This window comes from Girardinichthys multiradiatus, chromosome 6 (genome assembly GCF_021462225.1).
Source record: "Girardinichthys multiradiatus isolate DD_20200921_A chromosome 6, DD_fGirMul_XY1, whole genome shotgun sequence".
NCBI classification, from domain to species: Eukaryota; Metazoa; Chordata; class Actinopteri; order Cyprinodontiformes; family Goodeidae; genus Girardinichthys; species Girardinichthys multiradiatus.
Window position 1 is genome coordinate 18,073,645 of NC_061799.1, and position 25,635 is coordinate 18,099,279.

Sequence of the window (25,635 nt, forward strand, 5' to 3'; positions counted from 1 at the left end):
GTAATTTGCTTTAGATTCAGAACTGGCTTATTAGTGCACTCTCAGAAAGAACTTTCTGGAGGCTTAAACACACATCTGAGGTGACAGGAAACACACAAAACGGTGTAAGAGCTTTACTTGAAGCTATGTACTTATTGAAGTGAATGATGGTAAGCAGATGTCACCGCCGTAGTCCACAGTGTGATGAGTCCTGACTGGCTTGGCTGGGTCTGGTTTCTCTATGATCCAAAAAGAGTTTTTGGTTTTAAGGTAGCACAAGAAAGTCTGAAGTCCAATCAGCAAGAGTTCTTCCTTTGCGATATCAGAGACATCGCAGATATTGGATTTTATCCAAAATATTTTTCTCTTTTACTGTCTGCTAACATTTGCTTTGCACGTTAAAGAAGTTTAAAAAAACTGATAATTATTGGACCGGATAAATGTCATGCATACCTTGCAATGACTTATTATGGGTTATTTTAAATAAAAAGAAGTACAGCTAAAGTTAACATTCACATTTTGTTGTTTAGTCTTATAAAACAGTCCAATCCAGCTCGAGGTGGCTTCATATAAATAAAACAGCCCAGCAACTGCTTGGAATATAAGAAATATTTCACTATTATGAGAAATTAACCTAAGGTTTTGCAAATATGCTTTGTTGTTGTGCTTTGCTGACATAAGCATACATTTATACAAAATAATAAAATATAGCCTTTGAGGATAAAAGGTTAAAGTACAGTTGGTTCATGAAATGGCACACATGCTTCTTCTGCAGCTTCTAGAAGCTGCCACCTGACCTTATGTTTTATATTTTTCTGTGAAGGGCTGTAAAGTATTTCATGACTATTGGATGCTGAGAGGTGTTGTAACTTCCCATAGCTGATACCACCTGTCTCTTAACAGTGATGTCAGCATGGCTTCCCTGCTGATGGTGTCACTGGCTCCCTTTTGTCTGGGTGAGTAACACCCTGTACGGGTCTGGCTTCTATGCACTGAGTGCATTTTTAGCTGCAGAGCGAGCTATAAGGGTTAGACTGAGGTATCTGTGGCAGTCAGTGTAGTTACTAATTGATCTAGAGCGCCAGACATGCTATAGGTTGGAGCTCTGTGTCTGTTTGGAGTGTATGAAGAGCTTTATATAGCCAGTTATCCAGGAAGACGGAATGCCCTGGATGCCAGTGACCATATTTGAACAGCGTCTGTTCCAGACACACTGCACACACCGCCTAATGTTCTTACACAAACCTGCTCATCTATCTCCTCTCTAAGCTTGTGTGTGAGTCCACACACTCAGTGCTGTAGTTACACTGAATCGCCACTATCAGGCAATGCAACTCCTCATCTGGCTGTGACAGTGGACTTGCTCTGACTCACATAGAGAAAACTTCTCCCTTTCTTCCAGCACTTTCTGACTCAGTCTTCTTGACACACTGGTTCACTTAGCTAACTGACAAACATCGTATTCCAAACCTGCAGAGGAATCTTCTGTGCTTCACTTTACCTTTTTCTGATCTCGTCCTGATCTGTGACAGGTCTGCAGTTGTAGACAGAGGTTGGACTTAAGTGCTTTTCACTTTTCCTTTTGTTCCCCAGTGTTATGCGTGTCCATGAAAGTGTTTGAGTGTCCGTGAGTCAGTATGCCATGTCGTCCCCTGGCTCGTCGTTTGTACAGATAAAGCATGAGGATTTGCTTTTCTATGAGAACTGTGGAGGAGGCAGCTTTGGGAGTGTTTACAGGGCCCTCTGGATATCGCAAGACAAGGAAGTTGCTGTGAAGAAGCTTCTCAAGATCGACAAAGAGGTAAAGAAGAGAGACATAAAGTGGTAATTCTTTTCCCAGGTGGAAGTGCATAAATGAGTGCTTTACATCCACAGTATTATCTAGTTTAGGCCTTATAAATTCAACAACTATCCATTTCCACTTAATTTCCCAGACTCTTCCTCTGCCTTCCTCCTCTCTCCCTGCCTAGTATCTAACATGTTTATCTTGCACATACTTCCTCTGTGCACCTTTTCCTCTCAGTGTAGTTTTCTGTATGCTTTACCTTTTCTATCCTTGTGCTATATGATTTGAGGCTTACTTCACTGCAGTTCAGCAGATTTCCATCAATTAAACCCAGAAGCTGACTTAAACATGATTTCCTGTTAATAGCACAGAGCTGGTAGTAAAAAGTAGAGTAGTGGCTTTTAAACATATTTTTTGGAAAGTCTTAATCACATCTGGACATAAAAACACAGTTTATGCATTTTATAGTAGTTGAGGTGAACAATTCCACTAAAGACCAATAAATGGTTCTTTCATGAACATTAGGTAAAACGCAAACCAATTATTTTGTGAATTGAGTGTTTTTTTTTTCAGTCCCGTGTTCTCACAGTCACAGACCAATATGGTATACTCAGGGAGGGAAGATGTGTGTATAAAGTTCATGAGCAAATGCTGGGAAAGGATTTATGAACTAGAGCTTAGTGATGGCACATTTTAATAGGTATCTTTAAAAACATGCAAAATGATGTTTTTCAATATTTCTTCCAGATGTTTTCATGTCTCAATTCAAACGTTTTAAAAGGTATTTCATTGAAACCAACATAAGGTAGTGTATAATAAAGAAGTGGAAAATATTTTGTAAAACTAAAAGTCTGAAAAGTGTCACATGCATTTGTTTTCAAACTATTTTTAATGTGATAACCCCCTAAGTAAAATAGAGTGCAAAATGCTAAATCAAGGAAGAGAATATACCTCTGTTTAATTTAATCTAAGTTTAAATCCTGGTGTTCTGTGAAGGCCTCAGAGGTTTGTTAGAGAGCATCAGTAAACAAACAACATCAAGGATCTCAGCAGACATGTCAGGGATGAAGTTGTGGAGAAGTATAAAACAGGATTAGGCTATGAAACAATATCCCATGCTTTGAACATCTCACAGAATACTGGTTCATCCATCATATGAAAATAAGGGCAAAAATAAAAACAATTAACGCAGCAAGCAGCCTTGAAGGCCCTCGCACCTCAGCGCAACTCGGCCTGTGCAGCGACCCTGGCATCGCCGGCTGCACACAACCAACGAGGCTGCCGTTCAATTCCAAATGTCGCCTCAAGGTGGCGCTGTGAGCGTCATGTCATGATCTTCACTAATGCAGAATTCTGGTCTGGCGAGAAGTATTCAAAATTTGGAGGAAATCCGACCTTCCAGATGGAAGCTGCATTCACTTGTTTATTAGTGGGTGGGGCTGAAATTATGTCATAAACTGACTGGCAACATGTTCAGCATTGATCCCTGATGTATACTACATTTGAAGTGGATCCGATGATGTATGAGGGAGATGGAGCCCTTGAAATGTCCTAGGGGGCGCTGTTGATCCAAATTCCAATGTAATCCAATAGAGCTGTTTGGGGGCTGATAAAGATCAACCATGATCAGTTTAGTGTAAATCGGACATTCCTAATGCAAGCTGCACTCGTTTGTTTGTGGGCGGGGCTAAAATGATGTCATCAGTTCACCTTGTCAACATTTCCATCATTAACGCATGATTATCTATACTACATTTCAAGTGGATCTGAGGATGTATGAGGGAGATATAGCCCTTGAAGTGTCCTAGGGGGCGCTGTTGATCCAAATTCCAATGTAATCCAATAGAGCTGTTTGGGGGCTGACAAAGACCAGCCATATTCAGTTTGGAGTGAATCGGACCATGCATGTGTAATTTAGAGCCAAACGTATGGCCGTGGCGTGACATCAGAATTTGCCATGCCATCATATGGCTCTCCAGCTAAAGTGGTCAGTATTGGCGACTGTCTATGCCATCATGTTATCTGTTACTTGGGACAGTTTCACATTGATTAGGTGAAGAACATCAAAAATTGACTCTCTAAAGGAAAACATGACACTTCCTGTTCTCAGGGGGCGGGGCTTTGATGATGTATGCATCTGATCAGTGAATATTGTTCAGGGCCAGACGCAGATCAATCTCAGTAGGATTCAGGTCTCTGTGATTTTCCTTGTAGGAGCTAAATCAATTTCGTCTTTCATGGCGAGACGTCATATTTTGAGGCGTGGCCACGCCCACATGCTTTCATGTATCAAAAAGCTTTTGATTACTTTTGATCCCCAGTGCCTTAAGAGTATATTAGCTAAAATTTTATTTCACTGATTTCTTATAGTTTTTATTATTTTTATGTTCTTTTTTTTGTAAAGCACTTTGTGACTTCCCATGTCTGTGAAAGGTGCTATATAAATAAAGTTTACTTACTTATATAAATACAGTTTAGTATACTGAGTGATTTTCAAGTCTCTAAGTCAAAAGCTGTAGGAGGAGTACACTCAGATATGTGGGCTAGAAAGGGCAAAACCAGGGTCAAAATGGCAGCTTCAATCCAAGATGGCTGACTTTCTGTTGGGTTTGGATCAACGCTCCAAGAGACGTTTTTTCTTGGTTTGAGGAGCTCTACCTGTGTGCCAAATTTCAGATCTCTACGACTTACGGTTCAGCCTATCTCACGTTTGGGGGCATGGCATTAAGGAACAAAATTTTCATCGGGGTACAACTTTGTAAAATCGTGTGCATCTAGGGGCTTGGCAAAGTCCCCAAATTGCCCCGCAAAGACGCAACGGAAAAAAGAAAGAAAGAAAGTCCTACGATTACAATAGGCCCTTTGCAGCCTTCCTGCTTGGGCCTAATAAAAGCTCAGCTAAACCTACTGGATGGATATGCAGAGCTTTTTATCAGAGAAGCAGCAGAAAGGTCCATGAACTCTAGGGAAGTTCAGGTAGAACAGTCTGTCAGATGCTGCAGAAGACTTGAGAATGGGTGAAGGTTTACTGTCAAGACGGACTGCAATCCTGAACATACAACCAGAGTAAGAGTGGAAGGACTTAGATCAATGCATATTAGAATGGCCTAGTCAAAGTCCAAGCCTAAATCCAGTTGATTCCAAGGTCGGAGTGAGGTTGAGCTATTTTGTAAGGAAGAATTGGCAGAAATTCCAGTCTCTATGTGCAAAGGAGGGAGGGATATACCACAAAATACTTACAGCTTTAACTATAGTAAACTGTTGTTGAGCGAGGACTGAGGACAAATGTATGCCAAACCTTTAAAATGTTATTTTCTAAAAATGTTAAAAACCTTGCATTCTTATCCTTCCACTTCACAATAATGCACTACTTTGTTTTGAACCAATCACCTAAAACCCACAATTCTATTCAATGACATTTGAGGTTGTGATGTGCATATATAAACTTTAAGGGGCATGAATACATTTGCAAGGTATGTATATATATATTTTTTTTGTAACGCTGTTTAACTGATTGGTAGTTATTTTATAGTTTGGTAGATATTATGATCTGGAGCATACGTCCACTCTGATGAATGGCATGTTTGTCACTGTGGTGTAGAAGCTCTTTGGAGACTCAGAATGAAAAATATTTAGCCCTCAGCTCAGTCCTCCTGCAGACACTGTTACAAATGACTAACATTTAGGACATTTAGTTTTTTTCACTTAAAGGTTGTTTTTATGTCAGTGCCAGATACTGGAAAACTTAGGGAGTTTCCCAAAGAAAGTGTTTATATTTCTCAGTCTGTCTTTGCCTTGTCTCCTCATCCAGGCTGAGATTCTCAGTGTACTGAGTCATAAGAACATCATTCAGTTTTATGGAGCCGTGCTGGAACCTCCCAACTATGGCATTGTCACAGGTCAGACCCCACATTGTGTGTCTTTGTGAGACTTATGCGGCCATTTGGATGACACGCATCAACTTAAAGCTCAATAGATTGATGCAAATGTAGAATAATCAATTGAGATGCAGTAACACACCTTTATAAAAAGTAACAGGTTATTTGAGAGGGGAAGGGACACATTGTCCTGTTAACAAATGTACAAGCTGGTGCTTGGGGTTATTAATTTTCTGCATGCGTATTTGAGATGGGCAAGTTACACACACCTTAACACATGCTCTGATAGCTGAGCAGTATTTATAAATCTGCTTAAAAAGATCATAGCATTCTGAACACTCAGTCTTCCTCCACTTTCCTGGCACAAAGTTTGCTGCTGAGTCCAGAATGCTTGGATGTGCCTGTAATCCTGGACCTGGCCGTACAGTTAAGATAAAATTTAAACCCAAACCTACAGCTGTGTCCAGCAATAATACTCGCTGGTACACTTAGAAAAGTACAGCTGCAGATATCACTTAGGAGATGCGTCTGTTCTCACTTATATACAGGCATTAATGTACATTTGTTTTGAATTTTTTACTTACTGCTTCTCAGTGCTTGTGTGTGTATTGCTTTACAGAATACGCGAGCGGAGGGTCTCTGTATGAGTACATTTCCAGTGAGCAGAGTGAAGAAATGGACATGGAGCAAATCATGACATGGGCCATACAGATGGCCAAAGGTACACTTTAAACACTATTTTAATTATGAAGAGATGCACAGTAAAATCCTGTTGTTTATAATTATGTTTATTTATTTAATAGGGACAAATATACATTTAACGTCATAAACTATAGCATTTGTAGCCATAGCTAATTTGCAAAGCTCGTCCCCAGAAGGGCCTTCACAACAAAAAAACAATTAAACACAGAGTTAAAACATTCAATAAAAAGTGTAAAACATTACACAATGAGTTAATGGTGATCACATGACTGACCTTGTTTAAGATCATACCTAGATGTCCCCACTGTGAATTCAATTTGAGTTCAGGGCTCAAAAAGTTCTATAGTTTGGAGCCTTGGATGGAGAATGCTGATTGTCCAAAAGATGTTTTTCTCCGTAGCAGTTTAACGTTTCCACTAGAGGCTCCTCGTGTTATGGAGCCCCATGCTCTGCGTTGAACTATGAGCTCACTGAGAAAAGAAGGGGCTTGTTTGTACAGACATATTTACATAAATTTTAAATTACAGAACTTTATAAAATTTTCTAAACTTACTACATTTAATTTCTGCAGAACCAAACAGTGGTGTATTTGAATCGGTTTTCTATCCATCATCTTTAAGGCTCTGTTGTAGATCATTCTCAGTGGTTAAATTGTTGTGGCTGATGCCTGTGAGCAGGAGGTTAGACAGTACCCTAACTGAGAGAAAATCATAGCGTGCATAAAAACATTAGCAGCAGAAATTGGCAAGCAATCTCTAATGAAACTATATAGATTTACTTTTGTAAATCTTTTACAATGTTTTTGATATAACTCTCAAATGTTAAATGCTTATCTAGAATGAGACCAAGGTATTTCACCTCCTCAACCTGCATGATATCTTGACCATTGAATTTTAAGTGCAGCTCCTCCATAGGATGTGGCCCAGAAGAGAAGCAAACCAACACTGTTTTACTAACATCAATAGTGAGACCTGATGTTTTAAAGGTCACCGGTTCTAAATGTTGTAGTTACGGAGTAATGAGCTGAATATTTTTTCCACTCACATATACCACTGTATCATCTGCGTACCTTTGAAGTCCTGCACCTGGACAGATTTTAGGTAGGTCATTTATATATAACAAAAAAAGTGGAGCAAGTATTGGTCCCTGTGGGACACCTGTTGTTAATGTTTTAATGTTGTTAAAAGGAATTGTCCAGTTTATAGGTTGATCAGGCCTCACCAGTGACCAGTCGGTTTGAAACTCAATCATCAGATCTTTGTAACCAGTATGTAAACCCACCATACCTAGGCGTTGCCAAATTATAATAACAAAACTTTTCAGTGTGGATAATTTTATTAGGGAAATGAGACTAAGAGTTAGCTATTTTCTGTATCAGTTAACCTTTTTTAAATTAAATTCAGGGATGTAAGAAGGAGTTTGAAAAAGAACTGTATTCTCTATGTGTTGAGACATTTCTGCAGCACCTTGTGGCTGCAAGAGAGACCATCAGCAGATAACAAGAAGGTTGAATGGAGCAAAGTTCCTCTGCTTTATCCTTTTGAGATTTCAACCCGTCTGTTAGGGAACATAATGGAGTCTGAAATGTTGGCAACCTTTTAGAAATCTAGGGTCTACATTCTCTAGGGGAAACACATGAACTGTCTTAGTAATGCTAACTAATCGCTATTGTGATATACGAATATATATCTTTTTTAATGAAAGTCTGAAAATGTGGTGTACATTTGTACTCAGCCCCCACCTCTGTAAAGTTGCTGACCCTACTCACTTTTTAGTGAATTTAGGAGACTAGAAGACCAGTTTCAATGAATCAGCATATTTATTTATTTTTTATGTCTGTTTTCTGTTTTTCTCTTTATAATACACCACCTTTGAATGCCCATCTCTATACAATTATGTAATAAAAAAAACTTTTCATTGGCCCCAATTTGGCTACAACTTTGAAAATTTTACAGAGAAACCTCTCATGAAGACCAAAGAGCACAGCAGAAACATCATGGATAAAATCTTAATAAAATCCACTGAAGGTTGAGGTTATTACATGGCAAAATGTGGAAAAACTGAAGGGGTATAAAACCTTTTGCAAGGTACTTTGCAAATTTTCCAAAAATTAGTAAGTATGTAAAAATATGGAGATTGCTAAAAAAAGAAAAATCAGTTTCAAACATAATATGTACATAAGTAATTGAAGCACCGTTGTCAGCCATTACAGCTTCAGGTCTTCTTTGTTGTGTCTTTACAAGCTTAGCACACTTTGGTTGGTATTTTCTGCAAATGTTCTTTGCAGATCCTATAATCCTCACTCTGCTTGGATGGGGAGTATTGCTAGATAACTTTAGCTGTTTCCAGTGATGTAGAGATAAAGTAGAGACAAATCAAGGCTCTGGCTGGCCTAACTACATATATTACCAGATTCACTGTACCCATTCTTTTGCTATTTTAACTTTGTGTTTTGTTGTTGAGCTGGAAGATAGAGTGTCACTCTAGTCTGAGTTTAGAGCACTCTGGAGCAGGTTATCTTTTTGGCTGGTGTCACCCTACCCTTTAAACAGAATAGTCATCCAGATCCAACAATATAAATACATCCCTGCAGCATGATGCCGCCACCACTATGCTTCACAGAAGGAATGAAGTTAACCAGGTGATGCGCAGTGACTGTTGCTTGAAGTTAAGGTCAAAATGTTTTATTTTGGTTTTATCACATAAGAACATTTTGTTTCTTCTGGTCTGAAAATCTCTAAGGTATTAGGAAAATTCAAGATAGCTGCCATGTCCATTTAGCCACTCTACAATAAAGGCCTGATTGGTGGAGCGTGTATGACTGACCTTCTGGATGGTTCTACTACCTCTACAAGGGAGCACTTGAACTCTGCCTTATTGATCACTGGGTTCTTGGTCACCTCTCCAATCAAGGTTCTTCTTCCATGATTACTCAGTTTGGTCAAGTGGCTAAATCTAGGGAGGGTCGTGGTGGGTCCAAACTTTCTTCTTTTCCAAATAATGGAGACAACAGAGGTTTTCGGGACGTTTGGTGATTCCAAAATGTTTTTGGATCCTTTTTATATTTAGGCTTTTACATGATCCAGACTGTGAAGTCCACAGGTAATTTCCATCATTGCTTAGTTTCTATTATGATATGCACTGTCAACTGTGAGACTGTACAGCATATAGACACATGTCTTCCATTTCAAATCATGTTCCATGAGCTATTCACAACAGATGGAATCTGAATCTGAATCTGAAGGATGAGCAGAGGAAATCAAGTTCACCCAAGCTCTGTTTTCACTGTCATGGTATAATGCTTGTTATGAACCAATTATTTTTCGATGTTTAGATGTGTTATGAAGTTAAAAATATATCTGGAAACACGTTTTCTTTTTTGGACTGTTTTGAGTGAAAAATTGAAAGGGTGCAAATACTTTCTGGTGGCGCAGTATCTGAGTGTGAAAATGTGGATCCTATACCTAAACAAAATTTATGTGCTCAGTGTTTATTAACTCAAATACAAATGGATTCCAGTTTGCAGTTCGGCTGCATAAGTTGCAAAATTATACAGAATATTACTGCCAAGTCTACTTTGCTTTGAGTTATTTTGAGCTATTTGCAAATCATTTTTTCTGCTTTAGTCATCTTTAAAATCAAAAGCTTTCTTATGTAGTTTATAGATAAGATCAAGGTTAATTTGAAGAGGCTGGTGTACTGCCACGTCATTTCATTTAAACCATTTAGAAAGTCTAAAACATTTTTTTCTTCACGGGAGTTAATTCATTTCCTTTCAGGAATGCATTACCTCCATGCAGAAGCTCCAGTCAAAGTGATACACAGAGATCTCAAGTCACGAAATGGTAACATGATTCTTTATTCAGATTTATTAAAATATGTTTTGTTTATATTTAAGTGTTGAGTTGTGCATCACATTTGCTTTTGAGCAACAGCAGCAAACTACATGTTGTTAAGCTCTGACTGGTTTCTGGTCTGTTTACAGTGGTAATGACTGCAGATAAAGTACTAAAGGTATGCAACAATGGTCTCATAATTTATTTAAAAACATCTACTACAATTTTGTAATAGGATATTTCAATCTTCTCATGTTGGTGTTTCAGATATGTGACTTTGGAGCATCTAAGTTTCTGTCTCACACAACCCATATGACTGTGGTGGGGACTTTTCCCTGGATGGCTCCAGAAGTTATTCAGAGTCTTCCTGTCTCTGAGACCTGTGACGCCTACTCATATGGTGTGGTAAGTTGGTTAAATATGCAATCAAACAGTCATAATCTATGGATTATAAAGTTCTTCATTAAATGCGTACATATTTAGCCATAAAAAATAATCTTTATTTCAGCAATTTATTTCAAAAAGTATAACTTTTACATTGTTTTGTTACATAGTGATTTATAGTTCAAGTATTTGTGTTTATTTTAAAATGTTTGCTTACTGAAAATGTCATCTATGCACTGTACAGTACAGTCATATTTAATAAATTACAATATTGAAAAGTTCATTTTATTAAAAGGTTCATTTATTTCAGTAACTCAATTCAAGTAAAACACATTATATAGAATAATTACACAGAGGCCGATGTTTTCAAGCCTTTCTTTCTGTAAATATATGATTTTCTACATGCAGCTAATAAAAATACAACATTTAAGCTTAGAATATTACATCAGACCAATAAAAACATTTTAAATACAGAAATGTGGCCTTAATGAAAAGTATTTTTAATACCTGTTTAAAGGTTATTTTCAAAAAGGACTTTTAATCTGACAAACGAGCCTCATTGGAACAAATTTTCCAATTTATGAAATCTGACTGCCTTTGCACCTTTATGCAACACTCCTTTTGCATGAATTACTGAATCAATGCAGAGTGGCTTGCAGGCCATCAGTCTGTGGCACTGCTGAGGTGTTAAGGAAGCCCAGTTTGCTTTGATGATGGCCTTCAACTCATTTGTATTGTTCAGTCTTATGTCTGAACTTTCTTTGACAATACTCCACAGATTCTCTGTGGGGTTTAGGTTAGGACAATTTGCTGTTCAGTCAAGCACAGTAATACCATGGTATATAAACAGGGTATTAATATTTTTGCCAATAGGGGCAGGTGAAAGGGCCTGCTTCAAAATGAAGTTAGCATCTCCATAAAACTTGCCAGCAGAAGGAAGCATGAACTGCTCTTCTTGTTAGACGGCTGCTGTGACTATGGACCTAATAAGACACAGTGAACTGACACCAGCAGATAACATGGCTACCCCAATCCCCAGACACAACATTTACTTTAAACGGAAAAGAGAGCACTGAACAACAGTCCAGTCAATCTTCTCCTTAGCCACTTCTAACATTAACTCTTGTTGAGAAGTGGTTTAACAAAATTAATGCAACAGTTGTAGCCCCTGTCTGGGTTACGTCTCTGCTTAGTGGCTCTTGAGACACTGTCACCAGCCCCACTTTTTTGAATTAAGGTTTATTGAATATGTAATAACTGAATGAAAAAATTATTATTTTTGTGTCTTGCATACCTCAGTATGCCCAGCCCTCAAGGGCTGTGGAAAACAGGCCTGCCATCTCTTCCAGGCTTTACAAACAAAGGTAGCCAGTTTAAATACATTGAAATTAAACAACACATCATCTTATTGTCATCACTGAACCAGAACATTTCAGGCTTTTTAACAAATAATCCATCAAACAACACACAACTCTCAAATCATTGTGCACACACACACACACATAAATATATATATATATATATATATATATATATATATATATATATATACATACATACAGTGCAGACCAAATGTTTGGACACACCTTCTCATTCAAAGAGTTGTCTTTATTTTCATGACATCAAAACTATGAATTAACACATGTGGAATTATATGCTGAACACAAAAGTGTGAAACAACTGAAAATATGTCTTATATTCTAGGTTCTTCAAAGTAGCCACTTTGTGCTTTGATTACTGCTCTGCACACTCTTGGCATTCTGTTGATGAGCTTCAAGAGGTAGTCACTTCACAGGTGTGCCCTGTCAGGTTTAATAAGTGGGATTTCAAGCCTTATAAATGGGGTTGGGACCATCAGTTGTGTTGTGCATGAGGTGGATACAGTACACAGCTGATAGTCCTACTGAATAAACTGTTAGAATTTGTATTATGGCAAGAAAAAAGCAGCTAAGTAAAGAAAAACGAGTGGCCATCATTACTTTAAGAAATTAAGGTCAGTCAGTCCGAACAAACTTTGGAAGTGTCCCCAAGTGCAGTCGCAAAAACCATCAAGCACTACAAAGAAACTGGCTCACATGAGGACCGCCCCAGGAAAGGAAGACCAAGAGTCACCTCCGCTGCGGACGATAAGTTCATCCGAGTCACCAGCCTCAGAAATCACAGGTTAACAGCAGCTCAGATTAGAGAACAGGTCAATGCCACACAGAGTTCTAGCAGCAGACACATCTCTAGAACAACTGTTAAGAGGAGACTGTGTGAATCAGGCCTTCATGGTAAAATAGCTGCTAGGAAACCACTGCTGAGGACAGGCAACAAGCAGAAGAGACTTGTTTGGGCTAAAGAACACAAGGAATGGACATTAGACCAGTGGAAATCTGTGCTTTGGTCTGATGAGTCCAAGTATGAGATCTTTGGTTCCAACCACCGTGTCTTTGTGCGGCGCAGAAGAGGTGAACGGATGGACTCTACATGCCTGGTTCCTACCGTGAAGCATGGAGGAGGAGGTGTGATGGTGTGGGGGTGCTTTGCTGGTGACACTGTTGGGGATTTATTCAAAATTGAAGGCATACTGAACCAGCATGGCTACCACAGCATCTTGCAGCGGCATGCTATTCCATCCGGTTTGCGTTTAGTTGGACCATCATTTATTTTTCAACAGGAGAATGACCCCAAACACACCTCCAGGCTGTGTAAGGGCTATTTGACCAAGAAGGAGAGTGATGGGGTGCTGCGCCAGATGACCTGGCTTCCACAGTCACCGGACCTGAACCTAATTGAGATGGTTTGGGGTGAGCTGGAACCCAGAGCGAAGGCAAAAGGGCCAACAAGTGCTAAGTATCTCTGGGAACTCCTTCGAGACTGTTGGAAAATCATCACCTCTTGAAGCTCATCAACAGAATGCCAAGAGTGTGCGTAGCAGTGATCACAGCAAAAGGTGGCTACTTTGAAGAACCTAGAATATAAGACATATTTTCAGTTGTTTCACACTTTTTTGTTCAGTATATAATTCCACATGTGTTAATTCATAGTTTTGATGCCTTCAGTGTGAAGCTACAATATTCATAGTCATGAAAATAAAGAAAACTCTTTGAATGAGAAGGAGTGTCCAAACCTTTGGTCTGTACTGTATATATATATATATCTATATATACACTGCTCAAAAAATAAAGGGAACACTCAAATAACACATCCTAGATCTGAATGAATGAAATATTCTCATTAAATACTTTGTTCTGTACAAAGTTGAATGTGCTGACAACAAAATCACACAAAAATCATCAATGGAAATCAAATTTATTAACCAATGGAGGCCTGAATTTGGAGTCACACACAAAATTAAAGTGGAAAAACACACTACAGGCTGATCCAACTTTGATGTAATGTCCTCCAAGTCAAAATGAGGCTCAGTATTGCGTGTGGCCTCCATGTGCCTGTATGACCTCCCTACAACGCCTGGGCATGCTCCTGATGAGACGGCAGATGGTCTCCTGAGGGATCTCCTCCCAGACCTGGACTAAAGTGTCTGCCAACTCCTGGACAGTCTGTGGTGCAACGTGACGTTGGTGAATGGAGCGAGACATGATGTCCCAGATGTGCTCAATCGGATTCATGTCTGGGGAACGGGCGGGCCGGTCCATAGCTTCAATGTCTTCATCTTGCAGGAACTGCTGACACACTCCAGCCACATGAGGTCTAGCATTGTCCTGCATTAGGAGGAACCCAGGGCCAACCGCACCAGTATATGGTCTCACAAGGGGTCTGAGGATCTCATCTCGGTACCTAATGGCAGTCAGGCTACCTCTGGCGAGCACATGGAGGGCCGTGCAGCCGTCCAAAGAAATGGCACCCCGCACCATTACTGACCCACTGCCAAACCGGTCATGCTGAAGGATGTTGCAGGCAGCAGATCACTCTCCACGGTGTCTCCACACTCTGTCACGTCTGTCACATGTGCTCAGTATGAACCTGCTTTCATCTGTGAAGAGCACAGGGTGCCAGTGGCGAATTTGCCAATCCTGGTGTTCTCTGGCAAATGCCAAGCATCCTGCACGGTGCTGGGCTGTGAGCACAACCCCCATTTGTGGACATTGGGCCCTCATACCATCTTCATTGAGTCGGTTTCTAACCGTCTGTGCAGACACATGTACATTTGTGGCCTGCTGGAGGTCATTTTGCAGGGCTCTGGCAGCGCTCCTCCTGTTCCTCCTTGCACAAAGTCGGAAGTAGCGGTCCTGCTGCTGGGTTGTTGCCCTCCTACGGCCTCCTCCACGTCTCCTGGTGTACTGGCCTGTCTCCTGGTAGCGCCTCCAGGCTCTGGACACTACGCTGACAGACACAGAAAACCTTCTTGCCACAGCTCACATTGATGTGCCTTCCTGGATGACCTGCATTACCTGAGCCACTTGTGTGGGTCGTAGAGTCCGTCTCATGCTACTACGAGTGTGAAAGCACCACCAACATTCAAAAGTGACCAAAACACCAGCCAGAAAGCATAGGTACTGAGAAGTGGTCTGTGGTCCCCACCTGCAGAACCACTCCTTTATTGAGTGTCTTGCTAACTGCCAAAGATTTCCCCCTGTTGTCTATTCCATTTGCATAACATCATGTTAAATTGATTGTCAATCAGTGCTGCTTCCTAAGTGGAGAGTTTGATTTCACAGAAGTTTGATTTTTACTTAGAGTTATATTGTGTTGTTTAAGTTTTCCCTTTATTTGTTTGAGCAGTATATATAAATCCAAGTATATAGTGTTGGTCATATTTACAATATGTGATGGAATACTAGTATTAGTAGTAATATTAATAAGAATTTACATTGCATATTATTCTTCTATAACCTTTCCCTTGTGGACTCTTAAATGAGCCTTGCTTCACAGTCCTCTTTAGAGAGTGGTTATTCCAGTTGCTTGTGTGTCTTTTTCTACCACATTTTTCCTTCAACTCAACTTTCCTTCAACGTAAACTCTGTGAACAGCCAGCTTCTTTAGCAATGACCTTATGTGGCTTACCCTCCCTGTAGAAGGTGTCGCTGATTGACTGCTGCACAACTGTCAAGTCAGCAGTCTTCCCCAGGTCATAACATGATGTTTTCATATTTAAACCTATTTTTATTGTTTTTATGTAATATTCCTATTGTCTGAGAAATTCGGTTTTGGGTTTTCATAAGCTGTAAATAAAGTGCATCAATTCTTCCCTAACATATTCATGTTAATACCTATCTGGATTTACAGAAGACTTTGCTTTGTCTCTGTAATAATTCTAATGCTTTGTGGTCAGGTGCTGTGGGAGATGCTGACTCGGGAGGTTCCTTTCAAAGGTTTTGAGGGGCTGCAGGTTGCGTGGCTGGTGGTGGAAAAGCAAGAGGTATTGTACACATGCTCAAAAACCTTCATTAACCCGCTGCTAGCATGCTGACCCAACAGAGTTCAAGACAGTTGAAGGCACAATGCAATGCTCTCCAGGTTTCCACTGCAAGCTCGTTCAGCCAAGTATTTTTAGGCGTGATGTCAGTTCTGTGTTCATGTAAGGCCTGGATACACAGCAGTGGAGCTTGGCCAGGCTCTCTCCAGGCTAAAGCCTTTACAAGCAAGAGAGAGAGGGAAAAAATTCAGTGATGGGAGGGTTGATTTTAGAGGTTTACAAGTGGTAGGGGATGGTGGTTACACGAGGTCTGTGTTTCAGTTGATGACCTCAGCAGCCACACATTTACACACACATGGACACAAGTGGTCAACAAACAACCAGGAGAACATGATTCCGGCATAGCTACTGGCTAATCTCCAAATACTCTCCCTAAATAACTCAGGCTGTCTCTCTCTTCCTCTTTCCCAGTCTGCCTGATTTCTCTCTACATAGCTACTTGTGTCTTCCTGACCCTTCAACTCGCCCTCTCTCCACTCAGAGTTGCAGATATTTTAAGATTAATCCCCAATGAAAAAAAAAGTTTCCATTTACTGCGTTGGGTTTACTGTCTTGGCTCATTGGGACCTCTGATTATGCCAATGGGTTTTTAAATGGGGAAGAGTTAGATAAGTTGCGTTTCTGCTGCTGGTTGCTGATTAGAAAGTACAGGGGTTGGACAATGAAACTGAAACACCTGTCATTTTAGTGTGGGAGGTTTCATGGCTAAATTGGACCAGCCTGGTAGCCAGTCTTCATTGATTGCACATTGCACCAGTAAGAGCAGAGTGTGAAGGTTCAATTAGCAGGGTAAGAGCACAGTTTTGCTCAAAATATTGAAATGCACACAACATTATGGGTGACATACCAGAGTTCAAAAGAGGACAAATTGTTGGTGCACGTCTTGCTGGCGCATCTGTGACCAAGACAGCAAGTCTTTGTGATGTATCAAGAGCCACGGTATCCAGGGTAATGTCAGCATACCACCAAGAAGGACGAACCACATCCAACAGGATTAACTGTGGACGCAAGAGGAAGATGTCTGAAAGGGATGTTTGGGTGCTAACCCGGATTATATCCAAAAAACATAAAACCACGGCTGCCCAAATCATGGCAGAATTAAATGTGCACCTCAACTCTCCTGTTTCCACCAGAACTGTCCGTCGGGAGCTCCACAGGGTCAATATACACGGCCGGGCTGCTATAGCCAAACCTTTGGTCACTCATGCCAATGCCAAACGTCGGTTTCAATGGTGCAAGGAGCGCAAATCTTGGGCTGTGGACAATGTGAAACATGTATTGTTCTCTGATGAGCCCACCTTTACTGTTTTCCCCACATCCGGGAGAGTTACGGTGTGGAGAAGCCCCAAAGAAGCGTACCACCCAGACTGTTGCATGCCCAGAGTGAAGCATTGGGGTGGATCAGTGATGGTTTGGGCTGCCATATCATGACATTCCCTTGGCCCAATACTTGTGCTAGATGGGTGCGTCACTGCCAAGGACTACCGAACCATTCTTGAGGACCATGTGCATCCACTGGTTCAAACATTGTATCCTGAAGGCGGTGCCGTGTATCTGGATGACAATGCACCAATGACACACAGCAAGACTGGTGAAAGATTGGTTAGATGAACATGAAAGTGAAGTTGAACATTTCCCATGGCCTGCACAGTCACCAGATCTAAATATTATTGAGCCACTTTGGGGTGTTTTGGAGGAGCGAGTCAGGAAACGTTTTCCTCCACCAGTATCACGTAGTGACCTGGCCACTATCCTGCAAGACGAATGGCTTAAAATCCCTCTGACCACTGTGCAGGACTTGTATATGTCATTCCCAAGATGAATTGATGCTGTATTGGCCGCAAAAGGAGGCCCTACACCATACTAATAAATTATTGTGGTCTAAAACCAGGTGTTTCAGTTTCATTGTCCAACCCCTGTAGTTCAGTGATGCATAGATAGTGTAAGTACATTTTCTGCAAATGTTTAAAGGGCTGACATTTTGTTCATTTCAAATCAATTGAGCTCAACTGCACAGTCAGTTAAAAACTAATAAAGTAGAAAGGTTTTAAAGTACTGTACTTAATTGGTCGGATACAAAGAAGCAGCCACTGTAGTTCTTGTCTTGAGTCATTCTATTGTCTTTAATATCAAGTCTCTCAGTATGAGATACAAATTGTTCTGTCATGTAAGAGTAAGTAAAACATTTTTAGATAAAAAACAATGCAGTGTTGTATTGAGTTCTTAAGCAAACAGTGTCACGAGCAAGAGTTTGCCTTGAACAAGTATTAATATCCCCATTACCTTTTCATGTTACAACCACAAAAATGTCTTTTAGGTGGAAGGCTTTAAATGTTTTTCCACGGAAAAATCTGAAAAGTGCATTTGTTTTTATACCCATTTATTCTTATACCTCTAAAAAATTCCAGTGCAACCGATTGCCTTCAGAAGTCTCCTAAATGGAAAACAAACTCAATTGTGTGTAAATGCCAAAGGAGAGCAATAAACCAAAAAGCTGCAAATTCACCCATGGTAACTCTGGAGGAGCTGCAGAGATTCAGAGTTCAGGTGGGAGAATTTTTTGGCAAGGCAATTTGTAGTCTAACACTACATGAATTTTGCTTTTGTGTAAGAGTGGAAAAAACAAAGTCAAAACAAAACCATAAAAGTCCAATTTGACACAAGCCATGTAAGGGACACAGCAAAAGTGGATCTACAAACAATTAACTCATATACACATTTACATAAACAGATGTGTGCCACACTTGTCACATTTTTATTTGTTTAAAAGTGTAAAAGCATATTCTTTCCATTTCACAATTACACACTAATTTGCCTTGGTCTATCACAAAAACAAAAATATTAGTTTGTGGCCGTAATTTGACAAAATGTGATAGGGTGTACTTTTACAAGGCACAAAAAGGCTGCAATGTCTCATTTTTAAGGAATTTAGCTGGAAATATATTATTAGGGTGCTTCGAGGAGGTTCACAAACTGTTTACAGATGAAAAGCAGTGAATCTAAAATACTTCACTTAAAATGCAAGGACAATTCTTGTAAGAAATCATGAATGATGCCCTACCTTTCCACATTCTTCTGATTTAGCTGAGATTTTGATTGGATTACAACACAAGGCCAGCTGTTACATTGTTCACTGTAACTCAAATCTTATTAACTGATCCTAGCGATGCAGTTTAAAATCCATCTTGTCATTTAGTTGTAATTGCGGGTGCTGACAAATGACAGCAAGCTAATGTGCTAAGCTAAGATGGCAGGTCTGGCAAACCTACCTGCTGCACATTAGCGTGCCTGGATTGTCACAACGATGTTATCCGCAAAAACAGGAGGAAGTGCTGCCTCACAGGACCATTTACTCCTCTGCTCATTTTGACTGCCACTGTTGCTTAATTTGGTAACAGATATTTCCTTTGTGTGTGCACATGTTTGAACATCTAGAGGTTAACCATCCCAACCAGCTGCCCTGCAAGTTTTGCAGAGTTGATGCGGAAATGTTGGCAAGCAGATCCAAAGGTAAAACAAACCGACTGTGGATAAAAGTGTAAAGTATGTTTTCCTCAGTGGAAACTTATGTTTTCATATTCTATGTTCATTTCATCATCTGCAGGAGCGACCGCAATTCAAGCAAGTGCTGCTAACCTTGGAGACCATGGCAAACGACAGCAGGCTGCCAGACCAGTGCAACTCTTTCCTACATAACAAGGACCAGTGGAGGTACACATACATAAACACACACACACAGTGACCAATGCAAAATAAAATATGTAGCATAAAACATCTGGTGAATCATCCGAAGCTCTCAATGATTTACTGTATATGCACACATAACATTGCTCACATGTGCTTATGGACAAATGCAAAACTCTGTGGGAATCTGAAACTCAGGAGAAGCGCTGCATGTGTGACCCTGCACTGGGCTTCAGTCTATATTAAGCTCTCTGGATAGTGTCCCTGGAAGAGATTCTTCTACTCCTCCACAGGGTCAGGGGGGATACAGAGAAGTTGGAGTGGAAAAGGAGGGTGCATGTGGGACATGGAGAAAAAAATCAAATGTGAGTTGAAGAGGAGAGGGTCAGGGAGGAACAGAAATGTAATGTGTGAGTGTGAATTCTGAAACGCAGAGCAAGGGAGAAACATTGAGGAAAAAAGAGAAACAATGGTGGACTGACTAAGGGAAGGAGGGAGGGAGATGTGGGCAATTGACCAGAGGAGCAATGGTGTGAGATTCTGTGCATATTTAACATGAGCACAGCGAAGGCAATCAATTCTGAGTGAATGCTTGGGTATAGGTGGAAAAAGTTAGACACAGAGGGGGGAGGCAAAGCGTAGGAGGTAAAGGGGCGGGATGAATGATTGGGGAAGTGCCGTGCTGAAAGAACACAGGAGATATGGCTGTGCATCCAGACTCAGTCTATATTTAGCTGCTGTGAGAGGTGTTTGTGAGTACATGTCGAAAGAGGACAGTCAGGCACAAGCTCCCACAGTGACCTTTTGTGGAAGCAGACAGTACTGCAGCAAAAATATATTATAGTGATGAAATCAATATGATCTGTTTTCTCTCTTTCTCTTTTAGTATCTTTGAAGGTTTTTACATGATCTTCTGTTGGTTGGCTTTTTCCCCTTAATAAATGAAATCATGATTTGAAAATAGCATTTTATATTTACTCAGATTATCTTTGTCTGATGTTTGCTTGGTGATGTTGATTCTATCACCGGCAGTAATCAGGCCTGGGTCTGACGGTTGAAACTTGACTGAAAACATAACAAGATAGGTCCAGATTGGGTTAGATAGTTTTTTTCTCTTAATAAACGAGACCCTCATTTGAAAACTGCTTTTTTATGTACTGAGGTTATCTTTGTTTCATACAACCAACATTTGGTCATAACTTTTTAAAAGGTGTCAAATAAAGTGAAAACCGAAGTAATCTGTGAGGGCTAAATACTTTTTCACAGCACAGTGATTATTAGTGATACCAAGAGTTGCAAGTTGCAGATTTGTAAATAAGTACATTTTGGTTTAAAGTAAAAAAGTAAAACATTGGTTGGGATGCTGTGTAAAATTCAAATATAAATACTTTTTAAATCAAATACTTAAATAAATCTGCTAAAAATACACATTAGATTCTGAAATGCAAACATTTGCTACTTAAGCAAATCTCACATACTGCTTGCCTTTCCAAAGTCATAAAGGCTAAATGTGTCTTTACTTAACATGCGGGAGGACAAGAAGTTTTTTTTAATAAAATAAACACTGTTCCCCTACTTATTTGATAAGAGCAGCGCAGCAGATTAAAATTGCAGCCTTGCCATTTAATATGGTTCTCTTCATTCTGAGAGGCTTTTGGTCTGCAAGAGGTGCATCTGGTTAGTCATAACTGATTGTTTATCTGTATGCATCATATGCACACTTCGGCAGATGTGAAATTGAATCAACCCTTGAGCGCCTTCGGAAGCTGGAGAGGGAGCTTTACTCCAAAGAGAAAGAGTTGGAGGAAAGGGAGAGGCGGCTCAGACTGTGGGAGGAGAGGCTGATGGAGAGGTCAAACAGGACTCCCAGTCCAACCTCTCTACTCATGGACCGCTCAAACATTTCACCAGTAAGTAGAAGCCATATTACCCAGATCTCATTCTGTTAAAACTATATTTGTTGAAGAGCTTTTTCATCACAGTAACCTTTGCCTTTTCTCTTTTGATCAGTTCTTCACACCTTTGTCCATTGGTTCCTCTGGCTCCTTCTTCCGCTCACACTCCCAGGACTCCAACAGCACCAACCTCAGCAGTGCAGGGGTCAGTAGTGCTGGTGTCAGCTGTCTCCTCCGCACACTCAGCAATGGAGACACAGAGCGAGGGAGCAGTGCTGCGCTGGAGAGGGGGGTGGGTTCACTTGACGGTAGCAGGCTGCATGTCATGCTTCGAGGGTTACAGGGAAGGTTTGAAGAGGACAGGGAAGATGAAGGAACTATTGAGGAGAAAGACTGGGGGCAAAAGGAACAAAATGATAGTGGGTGTCTGGAGGGAGGAAGGGTGCAGGTAACACTCAGGAGCTTCCCAGGAGGCGTCGTGGAAAGGGAGGAGAGGACCTGGGAGGAGGGCGACAGAGAGCGAGGAGGCATGCAAAGAAGCCGAGTCACCACCATAGTCCGAGGGTATTCAGGAGGATTTGGGGAGGCAGAGGGGGAGAGTGAGAAGGAGGGAGGGTGGGATATTGAAAAATTAGGGGACAAGTTAGAGGAGAAAGGGATAGATGGAGGGGTTGAGGGAAGCAGGCTGCCATCCATGTTTAAGGGTCTCCGAGGAAGTTTTGGAAGCCTAGGTGACATGCTGTCCTTAGATATGGATGAGATGGGGGAGATGGACAGACTTGGTGACATGGACATGAATATGAGTGACCTGGGAATGATAAAGGTGATGGGTCAGGGTGTCAGGAGTGAAGTGGGCATCAGGGGTCGCAGAAGTGACGTAGGGGTTGCAGTCCAGGGAGTCAGGGGCGACCTCAGTGAAGCCATCAGCCAGAAGATAAGAGGTGAAGTGGGCGTTGTCGGCCACTCTGGGATGCAGGTGAGCATGCGAGCATCTTCCAATCAGAACTCTGTGAAGAGCTGCAGCGTGCGTCATGGAACAAAGATCAACATGGCGACAGCCGCCATGGACATGATGGAGCTCGATTGGTCCGACAGTGACTAGGAAACACATGGGTAGATGTATTGTAGCAAGCAGAAATTGAAAAATGATTTAACTTGTTCAAACAGACAGCATTTGAGCAACAAATTGTGCCATAGTCTTCAGATTAGGCAGACACATAATTTTAATTAAGTTTAATAACACACCCATGTGTTTCAAGAGATAGCAAAGTAATCCAAAGCCCTTTCAGACATAGGCTTTTTATGATTAACCGCTGTAACAACAATGGCGGTCAGTTATTTAAACAAAGGTCACTTTTACATCCACCGTATTTCCATATCCATAATTATACAGATGGAATCAACGGCTGACAAGATTTCTATGATGTTCAGCTTGATTTGCCCTGACCAGTCAGTCAGACTGGTGATAAGCTGGTTGCAAACTCAAAAATCAGATCTTTTTTTAAATCAGGGAATGCACCATACATAACTCCTGGTTTATACCCACCGTTTCTGTCCTCACGAATGGTGTTTCATGATGGAAGCAACGCACGATCTGTAGGGGACGAGATCTGTCTTCCTTAGCTGATTATGAATCCCAGATTTTGTAACAGTTCCTGTACGGTTTATGAATGACTAAATCTTACATTAATAATTGAAAATTGCAAAAATCATTCATAGAAAGATTACTACTGTTGATGCAAGTAGCAGCCATCTTGAAAGCGGAAATCGGATATGGTCATGTTTCCCCCTACTTTTTGACTTGTAATTCCAACTTACAGGGGCGTTACAGTTGGAGTTTCCTATTTGAGGGTCAGAAATTCCAATTTCCAGGTACAAATGGAACGCACTATTCCTCCATAGATTCTTCTTCTGCAACCAGTTGCTGAATACAGGCAGATTTGATCTGCAGTGACATCCGTCTTTTAAAATGGGGACTGTAGTGAACACCTGTACAAGGTCGCACTGACAACAACATTCTTCACGTTCTGTGAACGCTGTTTCTGAAGAAGGAAGACTTAAAAGTTATTTTCAGTGTCTTTCAACTTGAAGTCAGAAGAAGAACTAAAGATGGATGAAAGTTTCTAGAAAGGAAACTGTATTTTCAAAGAGATCTTGAGAAATCCTATCACAATGCAAGAGAGTGAAAGAGAGCAAGCCTTGTGCCAATTAAAAGGAAGGCTGAATGTACAGGATTTTTGCAAAGTTTCTTAGTTTTTTCTTTTTAAATGTCACACGCTGTCATGAAACATGCTGAATTAGGAAATATTAACATCCTTCTGGACACATAAAAATTAATGTAACAATCTAAATTCCCTGAAATATACACACTGGAGTGCTTTTTTACTGATGGTGCGTTCACACCGAACACGGATTCTGTGGTAGGAGCGGCCGATTTACATGTTATCCCTATGTAGAGGCGCGTTCGGGAGTGGAGCGGCGTGAGGCGTTGCAAAGGAGACGAAGGACGTGGTGCGAAAGGCGCGCCGAGCTAAGCGAGAGCGGTGGACGAGTTGAAAAATCGGAACTTTTTTCTAAATTCGCGTCGCGTCAACCAATCAGGGACTGGATGTGGCTGTGACGTAGGGTGAAGGACCGCAGCGGAGAAGAAGCGGTTGTCAGTGATGATGGAGGACCAAATTATAGTGGCGCTGTGCGGCAAGCCAGATTTGTATGACTCAAGTAATTATTTTTACCGAGACAAGTACAGAAAGGACCTGGGCTGGAGAAGAGTCAGTGAGGAGACTGGAGTAGCCGGTAAAACTTTAAAATAGTGCCATTGTACTACTGTCTTTTGGCCAATTTATATCAGCACGTCACTTGCTATATATATCTTATATTTAGGAGATGTGGACATTAAAAATCAGAAGTTTTTTTATTGAGCTGAGATTTATTTACTCACCGAAGAAAGATGGACAGGCGTTCAGCAGAGGGGATACAGCGCCGGTAGTTGGTGTCCCGGAGGCTGATTCGTCTCCCAACGCAGGACAGCAGATCTTCGAACTGGGTCCTGGACAGATGGAAGTACTACTGAAATAGACCATCATCCAGACGCAGCTCCTGAAGTAAGTGGTGGTACTCTCCGAACAGTTCTTATCCCTGAAGAATCTCGTGAACCCAGGGACGTCGACGGTGTTTTTCGGCTCTCCACAGGTAAAACACCGTAATTAGGTCCGTGAAATCCATGTCCGCCATGTTCAGTTGAAACCAGCAAGCAGCAGATGGAAGCTCCTCCTATTTGATGATGCGGCGAAGCGTTGCTGCTTGTTGCCACTTGGCAATGCAGAGTTCATGCGTAATGTCAAGCGAGCAAAAGCACACAAATGACGTGAAATATTCGCAGAATCCGCGTTCGGTGGGATTGCACCATTATGCTTGCCACGCTAACCATGCTAATCACTAAAGAAGATGCTAAAGACAGTTTTAAGTATCCACTTTGTTTTACACTCATATCTCTCACACATACAGTGGATCATGACCACTGCTTCTAATATAATTAAATATTCACCACTTATGGCTGGAAGGTTTAGCCACATCAATCAGCCACAAAACTCTGATTGGCGCATCTCTAATTCTATAGGACAGCATGTTGTTCACACTTGTGCCTTTGTTGGAAAGATATGTTTCAAGGTGCGTAAAAGTGACCTGTGTGTTTCTTCTGACATGAATCTGACACGTTCAGTTAGCATTGGATTAGTGTGTCTGAAAGGGACTGAGTATGTTCTCCTGGCAATTTCTCAGATTGACTTCACCTGTGTAATTTAAACTACTTCTAAACTGCTGCATAACATACTGTAAGCGGTACAAGTGTAACCAAATGATGCACTTGAATGCCACATTAATGAGGCGGCACTGTTGTTTTTTTCCCCTCCTGCTTATAAGGTATTTTGTAGTTTGTGGATTTGATTTGTTAAACATGCTTAGACTTTGTCAGTTCTAACTGTGATCTAGTGTGAGACTTTTTGGCATTTTTTTCTCTGTATATTGTATCATTTTTCAATAAAAAGAAAATATGTTTGATTCCATTGCAGTA

General features: G+C 40.8%; 1 protein-coding gene across 1 annotated transcript; it reads left to right on the forward strand.

Annotated features, from left to right (window-relative positions):
* The first annotated feature begins 1,361 nt into the window (after positions 1–1,361).
* On the forward strand, positions 1,362–25,622 carry LOC124869998 (probable serine/threonine-protein kinase roco7). Its single transcript, XM_047368339.1, has 11 exons — positions 1,362–1,780; positions 5,577–5,664; positions 6,263–6,364; positions 10,125–10,190; positions 10,331–10,359; positions 10,449–10,586; positions 15,841–15,927; positions 19,420–19,494; positions 19,589–19,695; positions 21,398–21,578; positions 21,679–25,622. The coding sequence occupies exons 1-11, from the start codon at positions 1,622–1,624 to the stop codon at positions 22,663–22,665; spliced, it is 2,019 nt and encodes a 672-aa protein (XP_047224295.1). The 5' UTR covers positions 1,362–1,621; the 3' UTR covers positions 22,666–25,622.
* The last annotated feature ends 13 nt before the right edge of the window (positions 25,623–25,635 follow it).